Raw genomic sequence first — 15,249 nt, 5'->3', positions numbered from 1 at the left:
TAAGACAATGCTCGGGACGAGCCAGAGAGTGCCGGAGAGCGAATGATGAGGAGAAAAACAAGAGGCAAAACCACCACCACCTTCAACCAGCGCGCCATTCGTGATCCTGCGAGCCATAAGTGGAGCCCACCGGTCAGCGATCGGTGTAACTGCACCCGTGGTGTAATATTACTCGATTTAATGGAATCGCGAGGCTTCCCGGCCAAAGAAGCCAGGACAAATGCTCGGACATTCGCTGCAACACACTTCAGAAGTTAATTCAAAATATGAAAGCAAAGGCTGGGGAGAAGAACGCTTTCTATGCAACCGTTTTTTTGTTGTTTTTTTGGCGCCGAGTGTTCAGTTACGGTACCAGATTGGCAGCATCGCAAGAGCAGCCACGTCGGTGCACTATGGCCGACGCCTGCACGCCTTCTTCCACCAATTGCGGGGCGAGCATTGTGTAATGGTTCGAGGGTGATAGTCACAGCGACTCATTACTTTCCACGACGCTATCTCGGCGCGAGCAAATATCTCGCCTGGCTTGCTGTGGAAGGTGCTGGTGGACACCGAGCAGATCAGAAGCAGCAGCAGCAGCCAGCAGACGAACTGAAGCGGAGCAACAATTTGTGCAGCCCTTAACTAAATGCCACACTCGTAATCCGATACTATCCATTAGCGTACGCGGTCGCACCGTCGGGAGGGATTTTCTCATGACTTACGCGCGCGCGGTCGCTCGCTCGCGGGAAAGCTCTTGCTACAGTTCCACGAACAGTATGGCTCCGAGAGCTGGTTGTTTATTGTATCCTTCCACCCAGCAATCAGTTACTATGTATCAAGGTTGAGCAAAGTAAGGAAGAAAAAAAAGCACACAGCACCTCAAAAAAAAAAGGAAGGCTGACTACATAAATGAACGTTACATTATGCTGGGTGCGATGGTGTAAAAGCTGGTACGAATAGCTAAGAGTCAACCGGACATTGGAACATTATTAGACGCGGTCTTATCGGTCCATTACATCAACGCAAAGTGCCTCCATCGATCGATTGCTCACCGGGAAAAGGCGAGAAGGAGAGCCCATCGCTTCATAAACACTTAGTCATCGCGGACCAACTCATCCAGTTATTTTGGACGCGGCACGCATCAGAATTGTTCCACATACCCGCACCAGGACGCCGTTTAGACGATGACTTTCATTCGATTGCACGCACACACACACACACTTCCCGAAGAACCCATATCACTTTCGATACTAATCCACCACGAGTGCGAGTCATCATTAAACAAACAAATCGGCACCGTACGACCCAGATTGAATGTGGCCTTTTCGAGTTTGGAGCTTGAGATGCGTACTTGAATCGTTCGTCATCGTTTGGTTGTGAGCGCATTGAGATTTTTGTTCCCCCTATCGAGCATGCCACACATTCCAACGAACGCACACGGCCATAGAATCTCGAGCGCACCATCATGGAGCTGAAATCTGTTTTATTTATGATCACCGAATACTCGACCAAGCTTGAACGCTACATGACCTCCTGGTGCGTTTTTGTGGCAGACTAATTTTAAGCACAGACTGCCCTTGATGCTCACCCCCAGAAACTGATCCCATCTGGATTGAAGCTTTTATGATTGCTTACACCTAATTTATGCCTCGCTCTTTTTTTTTTCTTTGCTATTAGACGCGCAGAAGGTGAGAACAACTTCCCATCAACCTCCAGCGAAGTGACCCGCTTTTTGGCCGAAAAATATCGCAGCGCAGAACACAGCGGACAGCCATTGCTTTCTCACCTCGCCCGAAACTAGCTTAGCACCGATACGGATCAATATGGAAACACACAGAGCGCGCTCAATGCTTTGCCAGCACTGTGATGCTTTTTTGACAACAAATCACCAAGCAAGTCGGGGAGAACGAAAGAAGAAGAAAAAAAGTCCGATTGAAATAACATAATCTTCAAACAATCTAGCCCCACAGTTCAATTGAGCACTGTAAAATAAACATTCTCGAAATCTGCGCCTATATGTGCGCTGCTCTGGAGGTCGGCTAGATCGGCTCGATTTCAGTACAATGTCGATCGATCGGTGCGGGGTGAAGATTAATAAAGAGATTTCCAAAAAAAAACGATACAGGGGGTTTGCTCTACGTCCCCTTTGGCCGGCACACTCTAACAAGGTCTGGAGTATATCGGAACGGTGATCTTCAGTTTATTAGCTGGCGGTCAAACAATCCGATATCCGATGACCAATCGGGGGATGTCTGTAACAAGCCGTATCGAATCAAACGTTCCCTGTTTGTGAACGACTGAGGGCAATCGTTCCACCATTCGGGTGCGGTTGTGGGAACAGGGAAGGGGGGCACGCGACGCGAAACAACACAAACCCAATCGATAGATTGAAGATGTCAAACGATTGAAGCTAAAGTTTGCTCTCCACACTGTGAAAGCATACTGGAGAGCGAGGGAGAAAAATATGGAAAAACTTAACAAAACACAACTTATGACAATAACAAATAACTATTGACCATCGCAGCTGGCAGTACAATGCTGCGGGATGATCGAAACAGGCCTGGTTTGGCGATAAGAGATTTATCGTTGCCATGTGTTGGGTGTTTTGGGGAACGCTAGAGCTTCGGCGATCCTATTCAGATCAGTTTTGAGAAGATATTGAAAACAACTCATAACAACTCGAACAACTCAAGTGCTTAAGGTAATGCAAACAATCATATAGCACTTGGCTTAGATAGAAAATTTGATCAGTGTAGACTAATAAAGGCATTACAGACGTTTGCTGTGTTTTATTTCAAACGAATAGCAGATAATTGCAAATATTTAGAAATCCCACTGGTAAAACTGACTATAATCCAACTGTTCTCACCTTTCGTCACCACACTTAGTATGTGCCACTCTTAACCCAAGAAACGAAAGAAATCAAAAGACTTCAACATAAGCGACGAACCTCTTCACCTACAGTGACTAATTTAGGTAAGGAAAGATCAAATTTATTTTAGATTTTTAAACTGTCGCTTTCGATACTTCTATTAATTAAAAGCTTACCAAAATTCAATTATTAACAAACAATAAATAAATAAACAAATATAATTATAATAAACCGTAATAATAAACCAATAGATATAACCACCTTAACTTCTTTCTTAGTTCGTGGTTTCTTTAAAAAATGATCAAATCATTGCGTAAGAATGAAGTACCGAAATAAAGTACTTAACAGATACAAAGTAAAAAGATCAGGCTGAAAAGTATTAAAAATATTATTTTCATACTGATTTAGTTTATATGTTACCAATAGATCTTTCTTTTAAGCTGACATACATATTCAGGTTCGTCGCTTTTGTTGAAGTCTTTTGAATATTATTGGAAGTAAGACGCATTTGTTAATTATTCTTTAATTAAAAACGTCCTTCTCACGTATTCTTATTTCTTTTTCACTATTCAAACCCATCGAAACACCTGTACGTGATTTTGTTTCGAAGCGACATTTGAAATCGAACATATCCGCCCTTTCTTTTGCTTCTGACTTAATTACCTCGCATTAAACGGATATGAGGCGCGTGCTTGCACCGGAAACCCTATTACCCTACACGTGTGTTTCCGGAAGAAAAGTAAAATCGGTCTTCGGCACATCAAACATAAAACCCTCCCTGGAGTGCATTTAGCTGCGTATTTCCCTTTTCACGCTTTCTAATGAGGAGGGACGAGTAGCGTTTGAATTTTGTCCAACTCCAACCCGGAAGCGTAACTGTCACGCACAAACGTTGCATATCAAATGAGTTTGATCTGTTACTCAAAAAATGTAAGCTCTCTTACTCGAACCACATTCAATGTTAGAACACCATCTCCTCACATTCTGAAAGCTGCAACATTTTAATGTTCACATCAACAGTCACTCCCGAAGATATCCCCTGTTTCGTTGCGTTATTTTTTTTGTCTGCTTCCTTTACAGCCTTTCGTCAGGTATGGCGCTTACGCGCTTCTGCGGCCTTCCAGGCGGTCTGGCCTGTCTATTGTATTCCGTCAACGCTTCGGTGGCCAATTCGGCGCCGCCAAAGTGGCAGCTCCGAAGTGATCATTAACATAATTTATGTGCCCACTACGTGTTTGTTTTTGTTTCCGTTTTTTTTCTGTTGGTCTCAACTCTATCGATACAAGATTATTACTCTCCTATATCCTACACGGTTGGCTCGAGCTTTTGTGTTTTTTTTTTCTCATTTGACTAACGAACGATGAAAACGACACCCACGTTCTGTCGGGAGGCCTCGTTCGGTGAAGGCTAGGTACCATTGAAGAGACTCCAGATTTGTGAGGTGTGCACGTGCTGCTCTTTAGAGTTGCTAGACGCTTTTATTCTTATGGGTTCAAGCTTAACCCATAGCTGACTGACTGCTGACGATGAATATTTTGGTAGTTAATACTTTGTCTTACTTTCCTGGCGTGGACCGTTCGGTGCATACTAATTGTTGATAATTTAGACACCTGCTCTTAGGTGTTTTGACCTATCCAATATGCTTTACTCTATTAAACCATGAAGTGAGTCATAAATCTCAACGAGAAAATAAAAAAAGCAGCAAAAACTATAAAACATTCTATTGATTCTATATTTCAAGTATCCCGTACAAAAAGTCCCACAACAATTCTACGTCACTTTCCCGCTGGTGCTGTCGTTGCCAAATTATCTACCCAAAAATGGACAATCTTTCGAATTCAATGAGACACGTTCTTGTTTACCAAAAACCCACTCACACACACACACACGCAGACAGAAGATCCAAAATCAGCACCATCATTGGAATCGAGCGTTTAACCAAAATTTGGTACCAATTTTGCTCCCTAATTGACAACTCCAGGCGCCGTTGTTCGAACCCCCCCCCCCCCCCCCATACTGTCTCTTCCTCCACCAGGGATGGATCGGGCTTGGTGCGCTTGCACGGTACGCTGTACGTTACCCGGGATTTCAGATAATCTTTTGTCACCCCGGAACCCTCCGCTCGCTACTTCCGAAAGAAAGCTGCACCGTTTCGAAGTCTTTTGCACAAATAGGGATGCGATGGGTTCGGTGCAAAATCGCGGCTGGAATGTGTACCTCATTATTATTCGCTGGCTGCATAAGCAAAGAAAGGGTCCATCGAGAATAAGCGCGAACGAGAAAAATCGATTGAAAAGAAGCAGCACCAGCTCCAGCGCACAAAGTACGGCAGAAAATGCGGATGCCGGTACGGCACCGGCTTTCCACAAATCTCCCTATCTCCCTAGCGCTGGGATGAGCAAGGTTTGTCCTGTACAAGACACGGCGGTTGATTCTCAGGAAGAAAAGGCTTCCATTTTTTCCTGTAGTTCCAAATACACTGCAATTAATTAATTCATCTTGATTTTTGTTTTTTTTTGTTTGTTGCGAGACATTCCACCGATCTTAAATTTGGACATCGATCACAACCGCCGATAAGGTGGCAGAACAGCAACAACAAAGACAACCGTTGGTAGTAGCAGCTGTTGTTGTGCCATTCACACACACACGCTGTTGGAAGCAACCGTGAAAATGTGATACTTAGTGTGTAAGAGCAAAAGACTCGGCACAGGACACCGTGTCCGGTGTTTGGTGGAATAAACTCAGCCGACATATACATCCAAACGATGACATGCTCGCTTCCTCCGATAATGGTACAACTTGTGCGAGGAGATCTGCCGGTCAAGCAGCAGCAGCAGCAGCAGTGTGAGCAGTGCTCTGTGGCGCACCACCATCGAAAAGAATCTTTAAAATTATTGGAACGTCCAAGGAAAGGGAGCACTCGGGCTTCCCAAAGATTAAGCGAAAGAGAGTGTAAGATAAGCCACTCACATCGCGGGTGTGTGTGTATGTGTACGCGTACTGCCCCATCGACGAGTACCTGTCGAGTGCTGTCCTGCGTCCGGGGAAACGTAAATGAACTCAACAAAAATCAGCAAAATTGGTTCACGGTGTACGCGCCACGGTGATGGTAGGCGCGCGCGCGCGACTTGTACCGATCCGGGAGATTGCACTTACAACACTCATCGCGGAAAAATATTGGTTTTGATGTACGCAAATAATTGGCCACCCACAAGTCTGGTGAGGCAGGACCAATCGAAATCCTGAAGCTGTGTGTTGATGTTCGGTTTGGAGCTGATCGGGATCGAGCGCGACGAGTTTTGCTGATGTTTGAAAAGGAGCGATCGTTTCCAAAAAGGCGCTGTGGATACCCCTCCGTACGAGACCATAGCTGCCAGTGAAGTTCAGGGTGGTACCAGTTCCGAAGTTTCGCCACAGGTAAGTAACAAATCGATTGATTCGATCAGCGCACTGAGTAAACGAAGAGCGTAGCGTACCGTAGCCATAGACAAGTGGAAGTCCTCCGAAGTGGATCAGCCGTCAGATGACCAGAAGAGGAACACCTCTTCACCTTGTGCTTCGAGTGCTTACGTGCTCCAGCAGTGCAAGCGTTGCTAAAGACATCGCGTACGAAAAATGTCACCGAACGGTAGATCTTGTAGCGAGTCAGCGTAGCCGCAGCCGGCGATCGGTCAATCGGGTCGTCGCTTGCTTCGTCGCCAGCCAGGAAGATGATGCGGATGATAGGCTGACAACGTACTCGGATAAAACGGTTCCTTCCCAAGGCGAAACACCAACGCTTCGTACGCATTCTAATACGAGAGGTTTGGTTAAGCGAAGGGGAAAAGCCGGGCGATAGTTATCAGTAAAAACAAAACAAACGAGTGGGATCCAGCACCAGAGTGGCAGCATCTCGCCAGTCTTCCGAGAAGGGCCAAAAACACTGTGACAGAACAGTGTATGATTCTATCGCCTTCAAGCGAGGTTTTTTCGGTCCCCCCGGAGGTAAGTGCTCGCGAAACCATTTTACCGCAGGGTGGCACCAAACGGGCACCCATCGTCATCATCAACTGCGCCATCAGGGCGTGTGTCTGCACAGTTCGCCCGAAAACGCTTCAGATCGGTAATCTGGTCTGCCTCGAATTCCCTGCCAGCTTTGCAGGGAACTCTTCTTAATTAACTCTTTAAAATACTTTTCTGCAGCCGGATAATATGCCGGGAACAAATTCGTACCATCAATGCGAGAAGCGTTATCGGGACCAACAGACTGGATCCTATCGCACGTATCTTCGCTACAGTCGACTTTAAATAGCTTGGGCTCTTGAGGTATAATTTGGAACATGAGAAGTGAGCAACAGAGGGACATCTTCAGATATCCCTTAGTTTGTCTCGAAAATTTTGAAAAAAAAAATTGTAGGACAATTCAACCGATATAGTTCAGTTTTCCAAGTTTAGGAGCAAATATTGCAAAATATTGTACTTCGAATGTTTATTAACATATTATAGTAAATAAATTTTGATGTTATATCCTCACCTTATAAAGGCCAATCATTCATCAATTTCAATCGATTGGCTTACTCGATTTATTGCTCCCCGTCACAATAACTATAAAAAACCCCATAGTTCGTAGCGTTCTCCTATCAAAAGGCTATCAAAAACGAACCAAGTGGCTGCAGCTCAAACGAAACTGATCGTACACTCCCTGTGGCTGTTCATGTCAAACCCCGAGGACACTGTGTGGGAAGTTCACCCAGCTACTCCAATCGTAACCCATAAGCATAATACCATACTGAACGTCAATATTCTTCGCTTCGATTCGCAACAAAGAAAATGTTGAGCGCTCGAAGAAGTAAGGCTAAACAACAAACCATGAAACTGTTCCAACACTCAGCAGAATCTCACCAGGCCAGCCAGTAGTAAAGAAATAAAAACAAAGAAACGTAAAATTGATCTCCACTAGCTGACAGTAATGATTTGGTTCGCATTTCAACTCGCGCATACAGATACTGCATCACGAAGGGAGGAAAAAAAATGGTTCTCCCATTCCATTCGACTCAATCGACTCGCACACATTTAACTCAATTGCACCCGGGTTGACAATCGATTCGGGTGGTGGGTTGGGTAGGCAAACGAGATGCAAACGATTTGATATGCAAAGTAGCTTCCTTCGCAAACCATGCAGCGCCGTTCGCTGCCCACAGTCTGATCGATCGGTGACAGCTGGAAAATGGCCAATCATTTTCCCTGCCGGACTGCCAGCTGCATACATTTCAATACTGCGCCACTCATCCAATCATCATCGAATGGGGACAATAAAGGGTGCACAATGGTGGCACAACCAACACGTCACCGGGACGTCTAGATGGCGCTTGCGAGATATCGGGAAGGGCCATTTTCTAAACAGGATATCTGATAAAGGGGACATTTGATTGTTATGGTTAGATCCTTCAGAGGGTGATGGTGATAGAATAATGATTGACTCGTTTTTGGCTGCGCAGTTACTAATGGGTTTTTCGCTAGCCTGGGGCTGTGTCTGGATGCTCCTGGAGTTATGTGCAAGATCTTCTGGGATCGATTTTCGATTAAATAAGTCCTGCCTTTCTGGAGGATGTATTCATAGCCGGCACTTCTTCGCAATTTGAAGCTATCTATCCATTCTCAATACACAAACAGTTTACTGAAGCCAGGCGAGACAAATTCTTAACACAACAGTGAAGTTATCAAAAAGATTTTAAACAACTAGTTTTAGGAGCAGTTTTTCCACTGTGTTTCAAAAATCATTCTGAGTATCTTCCTGTTAAATGCAGCTTAGGACATAGTCTATATCTCAGATGTGTATGAGAGTACTGGAGCTACCAACGTTCCATACAGTTCAGGATTCGTCCTATAACTTTAAGTATTAGTAAACCTTATGTACTTTTTATACGTAGCTGCTTAATATTTTTGAACATAATTAAAACGATAGGGAATATTCATGGTAATGGAACATCCACCTTCAGTACTTAAACTATAGCAGTAACATTACCAAATCCAAAATCACTGCACAAGATTGCTTTTCCTACTTCCTTAATCACAGCTAAACGACGCTCTCCATGTTTTTTGGTTGTTATTGTTTCGGTGGACATACTTTTCACACAAATTAGAACCTGACTCGCGCCAGCCTATACGTCCTTCGCGCGGGACGCAAAAAAAACACCTCCCAGTGTTTTTTTTTTCGGCACCTTGTTCCGACTGTCTCAATCTTTGCCCTGACCTCGTCTTCATCTTCACACAGTTACAGATGCAAGTTCATGATCATCGACCTAGCGGAAGATGATGATGATCGGCTCTGAGGAACGGGAAGTCGGTAAAACATAAATCGACAGAACTAGTACACTTTGAATGTGTACACACACACGCATACACAAAGAGACCAGTCGGCTCAGATATACATCGCCCCACACGATACAGTTTGTCAGCCTGGTCTGGAGGCTAATCACCCGGCTGGCTACCCGGCTTAGTTCGGCGTGTTTGCGCGTCCACTTCACACCTGGTGCACTCATCCAAATCCGGTCCGGATCGGCCAAAGCAGTCCGGTGTGCAGACAACGTGTGCGCAGGCATGGTGGGCAGCTCGCGACCGGGTTGCCCGCACAATTAGAATCGATGTGTGACTTATCGATCACTGAGGTTAATTCCACTTGCTACCTTGGTTGAGCGGGCAGTGAGGCAGCAGAGGAATAGGCGACGGCAAAGAAAAGCTAAGCCAGCCCAGTAGAAACATGACCCCAGAACTAGGGCTGATGTGCATAGAGAATGTGGAGATGAAGAGAAAGTCTTCGCGTAGAATAACTGAAGCGAATAGACTTGGTCGACAACACACACACACACACACACAGTGAGTTGGTTCGGGGTGAGCATCCAGTTCTTCCAAGTGGCTTACACAACGAACCGAACAGCGCTTTGACAATCTGTGAAATGGATTCGTTTTAATCGATGCTCCAATACCCTTTCGGCGAGCTCAGAGCTTGCTAAGTTGCCTTCTCGCTGGCGGTAACGCTTGCATACATCACACAAAAGAGCCACCTTGATTGTCCGTCAAGTCTTGATGATTTCTGCGCTCTGAAGGCTGGAGCTCAATGGTGGCACAGAGCTAAAGATAGGAAGGCCAGTGACAGGCCGGGGATAGCTTTCTCTGTATGTGGCTCCCATCGAGAAGACCTCACCAAACTGTCTAATCGAATAGAGCTTAGTAGCCTTGCAGGGGATCAACAGCGGATCAAAATATAGTGCCACCTGTGGTGGCTTCCACCGAGCTGAGCCTGCGCTGACCCTGCTCCAATATCGAACTTCATCCCGACCCGGGGACCGTACCAGAAGTGGAGAACATGTCAAAATCGTCGAACAGTTCGGGGGTGCTGTTGCCTCACATTATGACATTATGCTTTCGTTACCCGTCCGTCGCGATCAATGGGCTATTTTTAGAGTCCATTTTAAAAGCTTTTTTCCGTTTTCTTTTGGCGTGAATATCAAACGCCAAACCGATAGGCAGGTCAGTAGTCAGTACACTTGCGATCACTTAAAAGCTTTTTAAACAACACACTCCCGTGACTTGCTTCTGGTGCGTGGCTCCCGGCTTGCTTTGATTGATAGAACTGTAACGCAAACTAATTGCGCCCATGCGTACAATAGACACTGTTGCCTCCAACTCTCCGGGACCCAACATCGGAGGTCTGTATGGGAAATGGGAGAGGCTACCTGGCTGCGAACGTAACACACGCCACAGGCAGCTAGCGCCATTTAAACGTCAGCGAAATTGTCGGAGGCGCCCGGAACAATCCCCAAAAAAGAGATCTGAGAGCGAGAGAGAGCGCGCGAAAATCTACCAAAAGTTTGAAAGTGGCAACACAACAACAAAAGCCCCTACGAAATGAAATATACCGCATGGCACACAACTGTTTTGGTTGAACGATCGCTTTCGGGAAGCTTTATAGCTGGCGGTGCACTATAAATCACGCGCTTAGGGTGAGCGCCGTCTGTCTGTCGTACATAATGTATTAAATGGGAATCGAGATAACGTATCTAGTACATTAACAACTTTACGCGGCACATTGCGGTGCATTGGACGAGGAGGATGTTTCGAAAGATTTTGCCAAATCGTGGCCTTTCGCTCAAAATATCCTGTTGGTTGGAGACCTTTGTTATGTTTGTATATTCATATGGGTATCAAAGGAGATTTTTTTTGTAATTATACATGTTTGTTTGTTTTTTTTTTAAGTAAACACATGTTTAAGCCTTTGTGCGAGATAAAACTTATTTGTGGAAATTTATTTTTTTGTAAAGCCAAAAGGAATTAGGCAGGCTCTGGAACCTCGAGAGGACTTTGATTGCCATTTTTGCTTCACTGAATTGATTTTACCTGTAGTTTTATACGGGTATTCTTTGTACGGGAAGACTGTCAAGACAGGATTCAACACCGGGTCCTGCCGTACGAAGACCATGACTACTAGAACCACGACCATTGAACCGTCTGTTTAATCACACAGTTTAATAGTATATCAAGAATGCCTTTAAGTCTTTATAATCTATCATTTATGTTAATTTATAATAATCTATAATCTAAGCGGTCTTTATAATCTATGGTGAATCTAGTAGTTTAGACAGCCCATAGCAACAAGGAATTAAAGAGCTTCCGAGCAAAATATGATATAAACTTCGAGCTCTAGCATCCAGCTAATTGAAGCAAGTGCAGAAAATTGTTCAGAGAAAAAACAACTCAATCCATCGGCATATTGTAAAAGATAAATCCATCGGCGTGTAAATAAAGCCGTCCTTGCCAGCCATCAGAGTTATTGATCCTGAAGTTTCGACTTACTTCTAGCTCCAAAACTAATTTTCAGTTTTCTGTACTCGCTTTGAATGATTGCCCACCCAAGATAAGGCTTCAAAGTCTCCAACAGGCTAGTGAGGAATATTTTTTTCCGAATATCCAACATCTTTTAACCGACTATGTATGAGAATCGAGAGACTCTCCATCCCAGATCTCAATGTCTCCAGCAATCTCGGAAGGAAAATTCTCTTCTGAATGAATGATCTGAAGGAAGAACATTAGTTCGATAAACTTCAACTGTTCTCCTTTGTTATTAAAATAAAGAGTGAGGGCGATTACCGACGAACCGGCAGTAGCAGGTCAGTAGATGAACAATTGCATTGTAAGCATCAACTGTCAGATCGAATAAAACTGTATAAATCAGTTGTGATTAGATAGGTGACTGAACCTTTCAAGTCGTACAAGACTTTACCTGCAATAAAGATGTTGGGTTACGCGCAAGAGTGCTGACTACCAACTGGTCATACTACAGCCTGAGGAAACTTCTCCACTCTAAATACTTGTTGTGACGGACAAAGCTGAGACTCTATAAAACATTAATTGTCCCAGAACTCACTTACGCATCTGAGACATGAACTCTGTCCAAAACTGGTGATCGCGACAAGAGGAAGATGCTTAGAAGGGTTTTTGTTTGTTTGGAAGGACAATGAAAGAGTCGATACAATGACGTGCTCTACGAACTGTACGATGATCTGACCATCGTGCATCGCATACTCGCCAGGCTCCTGTGGGCTGGTCACGTCCTGAAGTCCTTTGAGGCCTTTCATTATTATTGGATATTGGAATGAATGAATGAATATTGGATTGGCAAGCGACAGCACCAGAGCTTAGTGGTATCGAGGATTGTTGCAGCAAAGGCCTACACATTGGTAAGTTATCGTCGCACGTTTGCTATCTGTTGCGTTGCAACCAAATCCTTAAACATTCTAGTAGAAGTGGTAAGCAATTTCTCATCAAAGTCTTCAGAGACTAAAATAGATCTATCATAATTAAGAACGTTGTATTATTATTTGCCATTTTAATGCCACTCCATAAACTCAATTAAATTAAGCATAAAGTATTCTATCGGCACCCCAATGCGATGAGTTACGATAACACAAATTAACCTTACAAAGAACGTTGCTCCATTTGCTTCTCATTTGCAATAATCATTACCTTAACGATTCATTTTCCATCAAAAAATCGCTCCAAATCTCTAGCGACAACCGTTAAATGACTTCCTGAGTGGTTACAAGTGTCACCCGCCAGAACCATTGCTTTACCATTCTTCCCATCAAACCAGCTCGAGCGCTCACACATTAAACCCAACGAATCACCCCATAAAATGGTCCATCGAATGATCGGAACTCAAAGGTGCTTGCGTACTACCCGAAATCAATATCAACTGTTGTCTGTTGATTTTCAGCGATCATTCGTTAGCCGGACGATGCACGCACGTGTGTGTGTGTGACGAATTAATCCTTTGCTAGGTCACAACTTACCACCTAGGTTGATCCCACAGCAAGAATGGGTTAAAACGGACCACATCACATTTACAGAAGCCTATAAAATTAATTACCTTCCTACAGACACGCGCTCGCTTCGGCTGGGTGTTCACCGCCGGTCAGATGAGCTTTCAAAGTGGGCTCTTAAATTTGATTAACCTAGCCATTGTTCACACATTAAGTGGAGGTCTAGCGGTTTTCGGGATTTTTTCTTAATGTTTTCTTAATCCCATCACACGTCGCTAGCTCCGGCTGTTCGTGTGCGCGCAAGGGAATTTATCCTACCGATGGCTTTTATGAAGTGTTTGAAAGGGATTAACCACCAGCCAAAAAGCTAGAAAATGTCTAGTTTCTTTAAGGAATGACATTTTAATAACTTTAAATTCATACATTTAGCACGATTTATGACTCGTAACGTTAAGGTAAGACAGTTTGCTTTCAATTTGTAGCGTTTGATCACACTCTTGGGCGGTCGTTTTATAATTGATGCCACACGCCAAACAGCTATAATGAATACCCACGAACAACACGGTGCCGAGACTGGTTCATATTCACTCGCACATCGTACCGCTGGTACCTTGTTCTTTCCTTCTGATCGGCGGACTGAAATTCCGGAACGCACATGTGGCGCGTGTAAGACTCATTTAAGGATCGACCAATTGTTGAAATGAAGCAGAACCAAATATCCACTCGAAAAAAACAGGAAAGACAGGGAAAAAGGCGACCCAACCAACACAGCATATATTCTAGGGATGATTCTTGACCCTAAAACTCCACCACACCCCGACCAGCGACCGGGTAGGTGAAACGGCCCAAAATGTTATACGAGGCGCTTATGTTTGGAGAATGTTAATTTGCATGCTTCTGTTCCTGGCGTTTCGCTGGCGGAGTACATCGGCCGAGTGGATCGTTTATTTTGTTTTGGGGTTTCTTTTTGCTTTTCTTACGCATCACGATCACGTACCGATCGAATGGCAAATTAAATGGCTCCATTTGTGTGGCGTCTGTCAGGAGGGAAGAGTAGGCGAAAACCATGCGAATTCCAAACCAAACCCGCTGCAGCGATGATGTTGTAGATTACTAATTAAAACAATGTTCCCCGATGAAACCATAAATATTTATCGCAATATCGATGAATGAGCTGGAAAGAATTTTCGAGCTGGACGATTGTGAGGGGTTCGTCGCTTGCTGCGCATCTTTCGTACCCGGTTTGTGCTTGATAGCTGTTTAAATTCACTAGTTGGTGGATTGAAAGCGGGATTTAATAGTACAGCGCTGCGTTGAATTGTAAAATCACTCACCTGGTAAACATTTTGTTGACGATTTGTATTTGGCGATGCTTGCGAAGAAGTAAGACTGGTTCACTGGTGAAGCTTTGCAACGAAATCATTCACTCGCACTCACAATTCGACACAATCCCGGTGGTACGCACACACATCGTTGAGATTTGTTTTTTGAAGCACGGAATCAATTTATTTATCACTTTTTCTCACAAGCTATCACAAACTAGGGAGCTAGACCACTTTTTAATCAGTTTTCACATCAGCTACGCCAGGCTCAATTTTTTCTATATCATTTATTTTACGTATTCTGTTGGCGAGGAAAAAAAAGATAAAAATAGATAACGCTTATATCAAAATGTAGATTTTCTTCATGGACCTTACAGTAAAACTGGACATATTAGTCTACTTTTCTTAATACCAAAGTAACAATTTAATTTCAATGTCTCAAACACATTTTCTGGTATCTTCAATATATTTTCACACACTTTTTCATCCACTTACCCGGGTGCCCAACGGTACCCAACACTCCACAATCAGTACGAGATTCTCGACCGCTCCAGGACTTGTCCAGCCTTGATGGGGTTTCCTCCCCAGGTGGTAGCGCAAAATAAATGACATCTTCGGCCGGGAAACTGCGTGTAGTACTGGCGTCATGGACTCCCCCAGGCCCCAATCGGGCCATCCAATTGCGCTCCGTACCACAGGCACGCAGGGTGTCCATGTTAGCGTCCACCGTCGCCATCTTCGCCCTGCACACACGCACACGGGAAGGCGTTGTCGTAAC

The 15,249-nt window shown here is 44.4% G+C and overlaps 1 protein-coding gene across 1 annotated transcript in view; it reads right to left on the bottom strand.

Annotated features, from left to right (window-relative positions):
* LOC118502689 (cell wall protein AWA1) overlaps positions 1-15,249 on the bottom strand; it is a 115,107-nt gene that overhangs the window by 90,709 nt on the left and 9,149 nt on the right. The window contains exon 2 of the mRNA XM_036035203.1: positions 14,484-14,772. Within this exon, the coding sequence (XP_035891096.1) occupies positions 14,484-14,572 (89 nt within the window). The 5' untranslated portion in view covers positions 14,573-14,772. The remainder of the gene's footprint in view (positions 1-14,483; positions 14,773-15,249) is intronic.

The sequence above is a fragment of the Anopheles stephensi genome, chromosome 2, assembly GCF_013141755.1.
Source record: "Anopheles stephensi strain Indian chromosome 2, UCI_ANSTEP_V1.0, whole genome shotgun sequence".
In the NCBI taxonomy this organism is placed as follows: Eukaryota; Metazoa; Arthropoda; class Insecta; order Diptera; family Culicidae; genus Anopheles; species Anopheles stephensi.
This window is presented reverse-complemented; position numbering and strand designations above follow the sequence as displayed.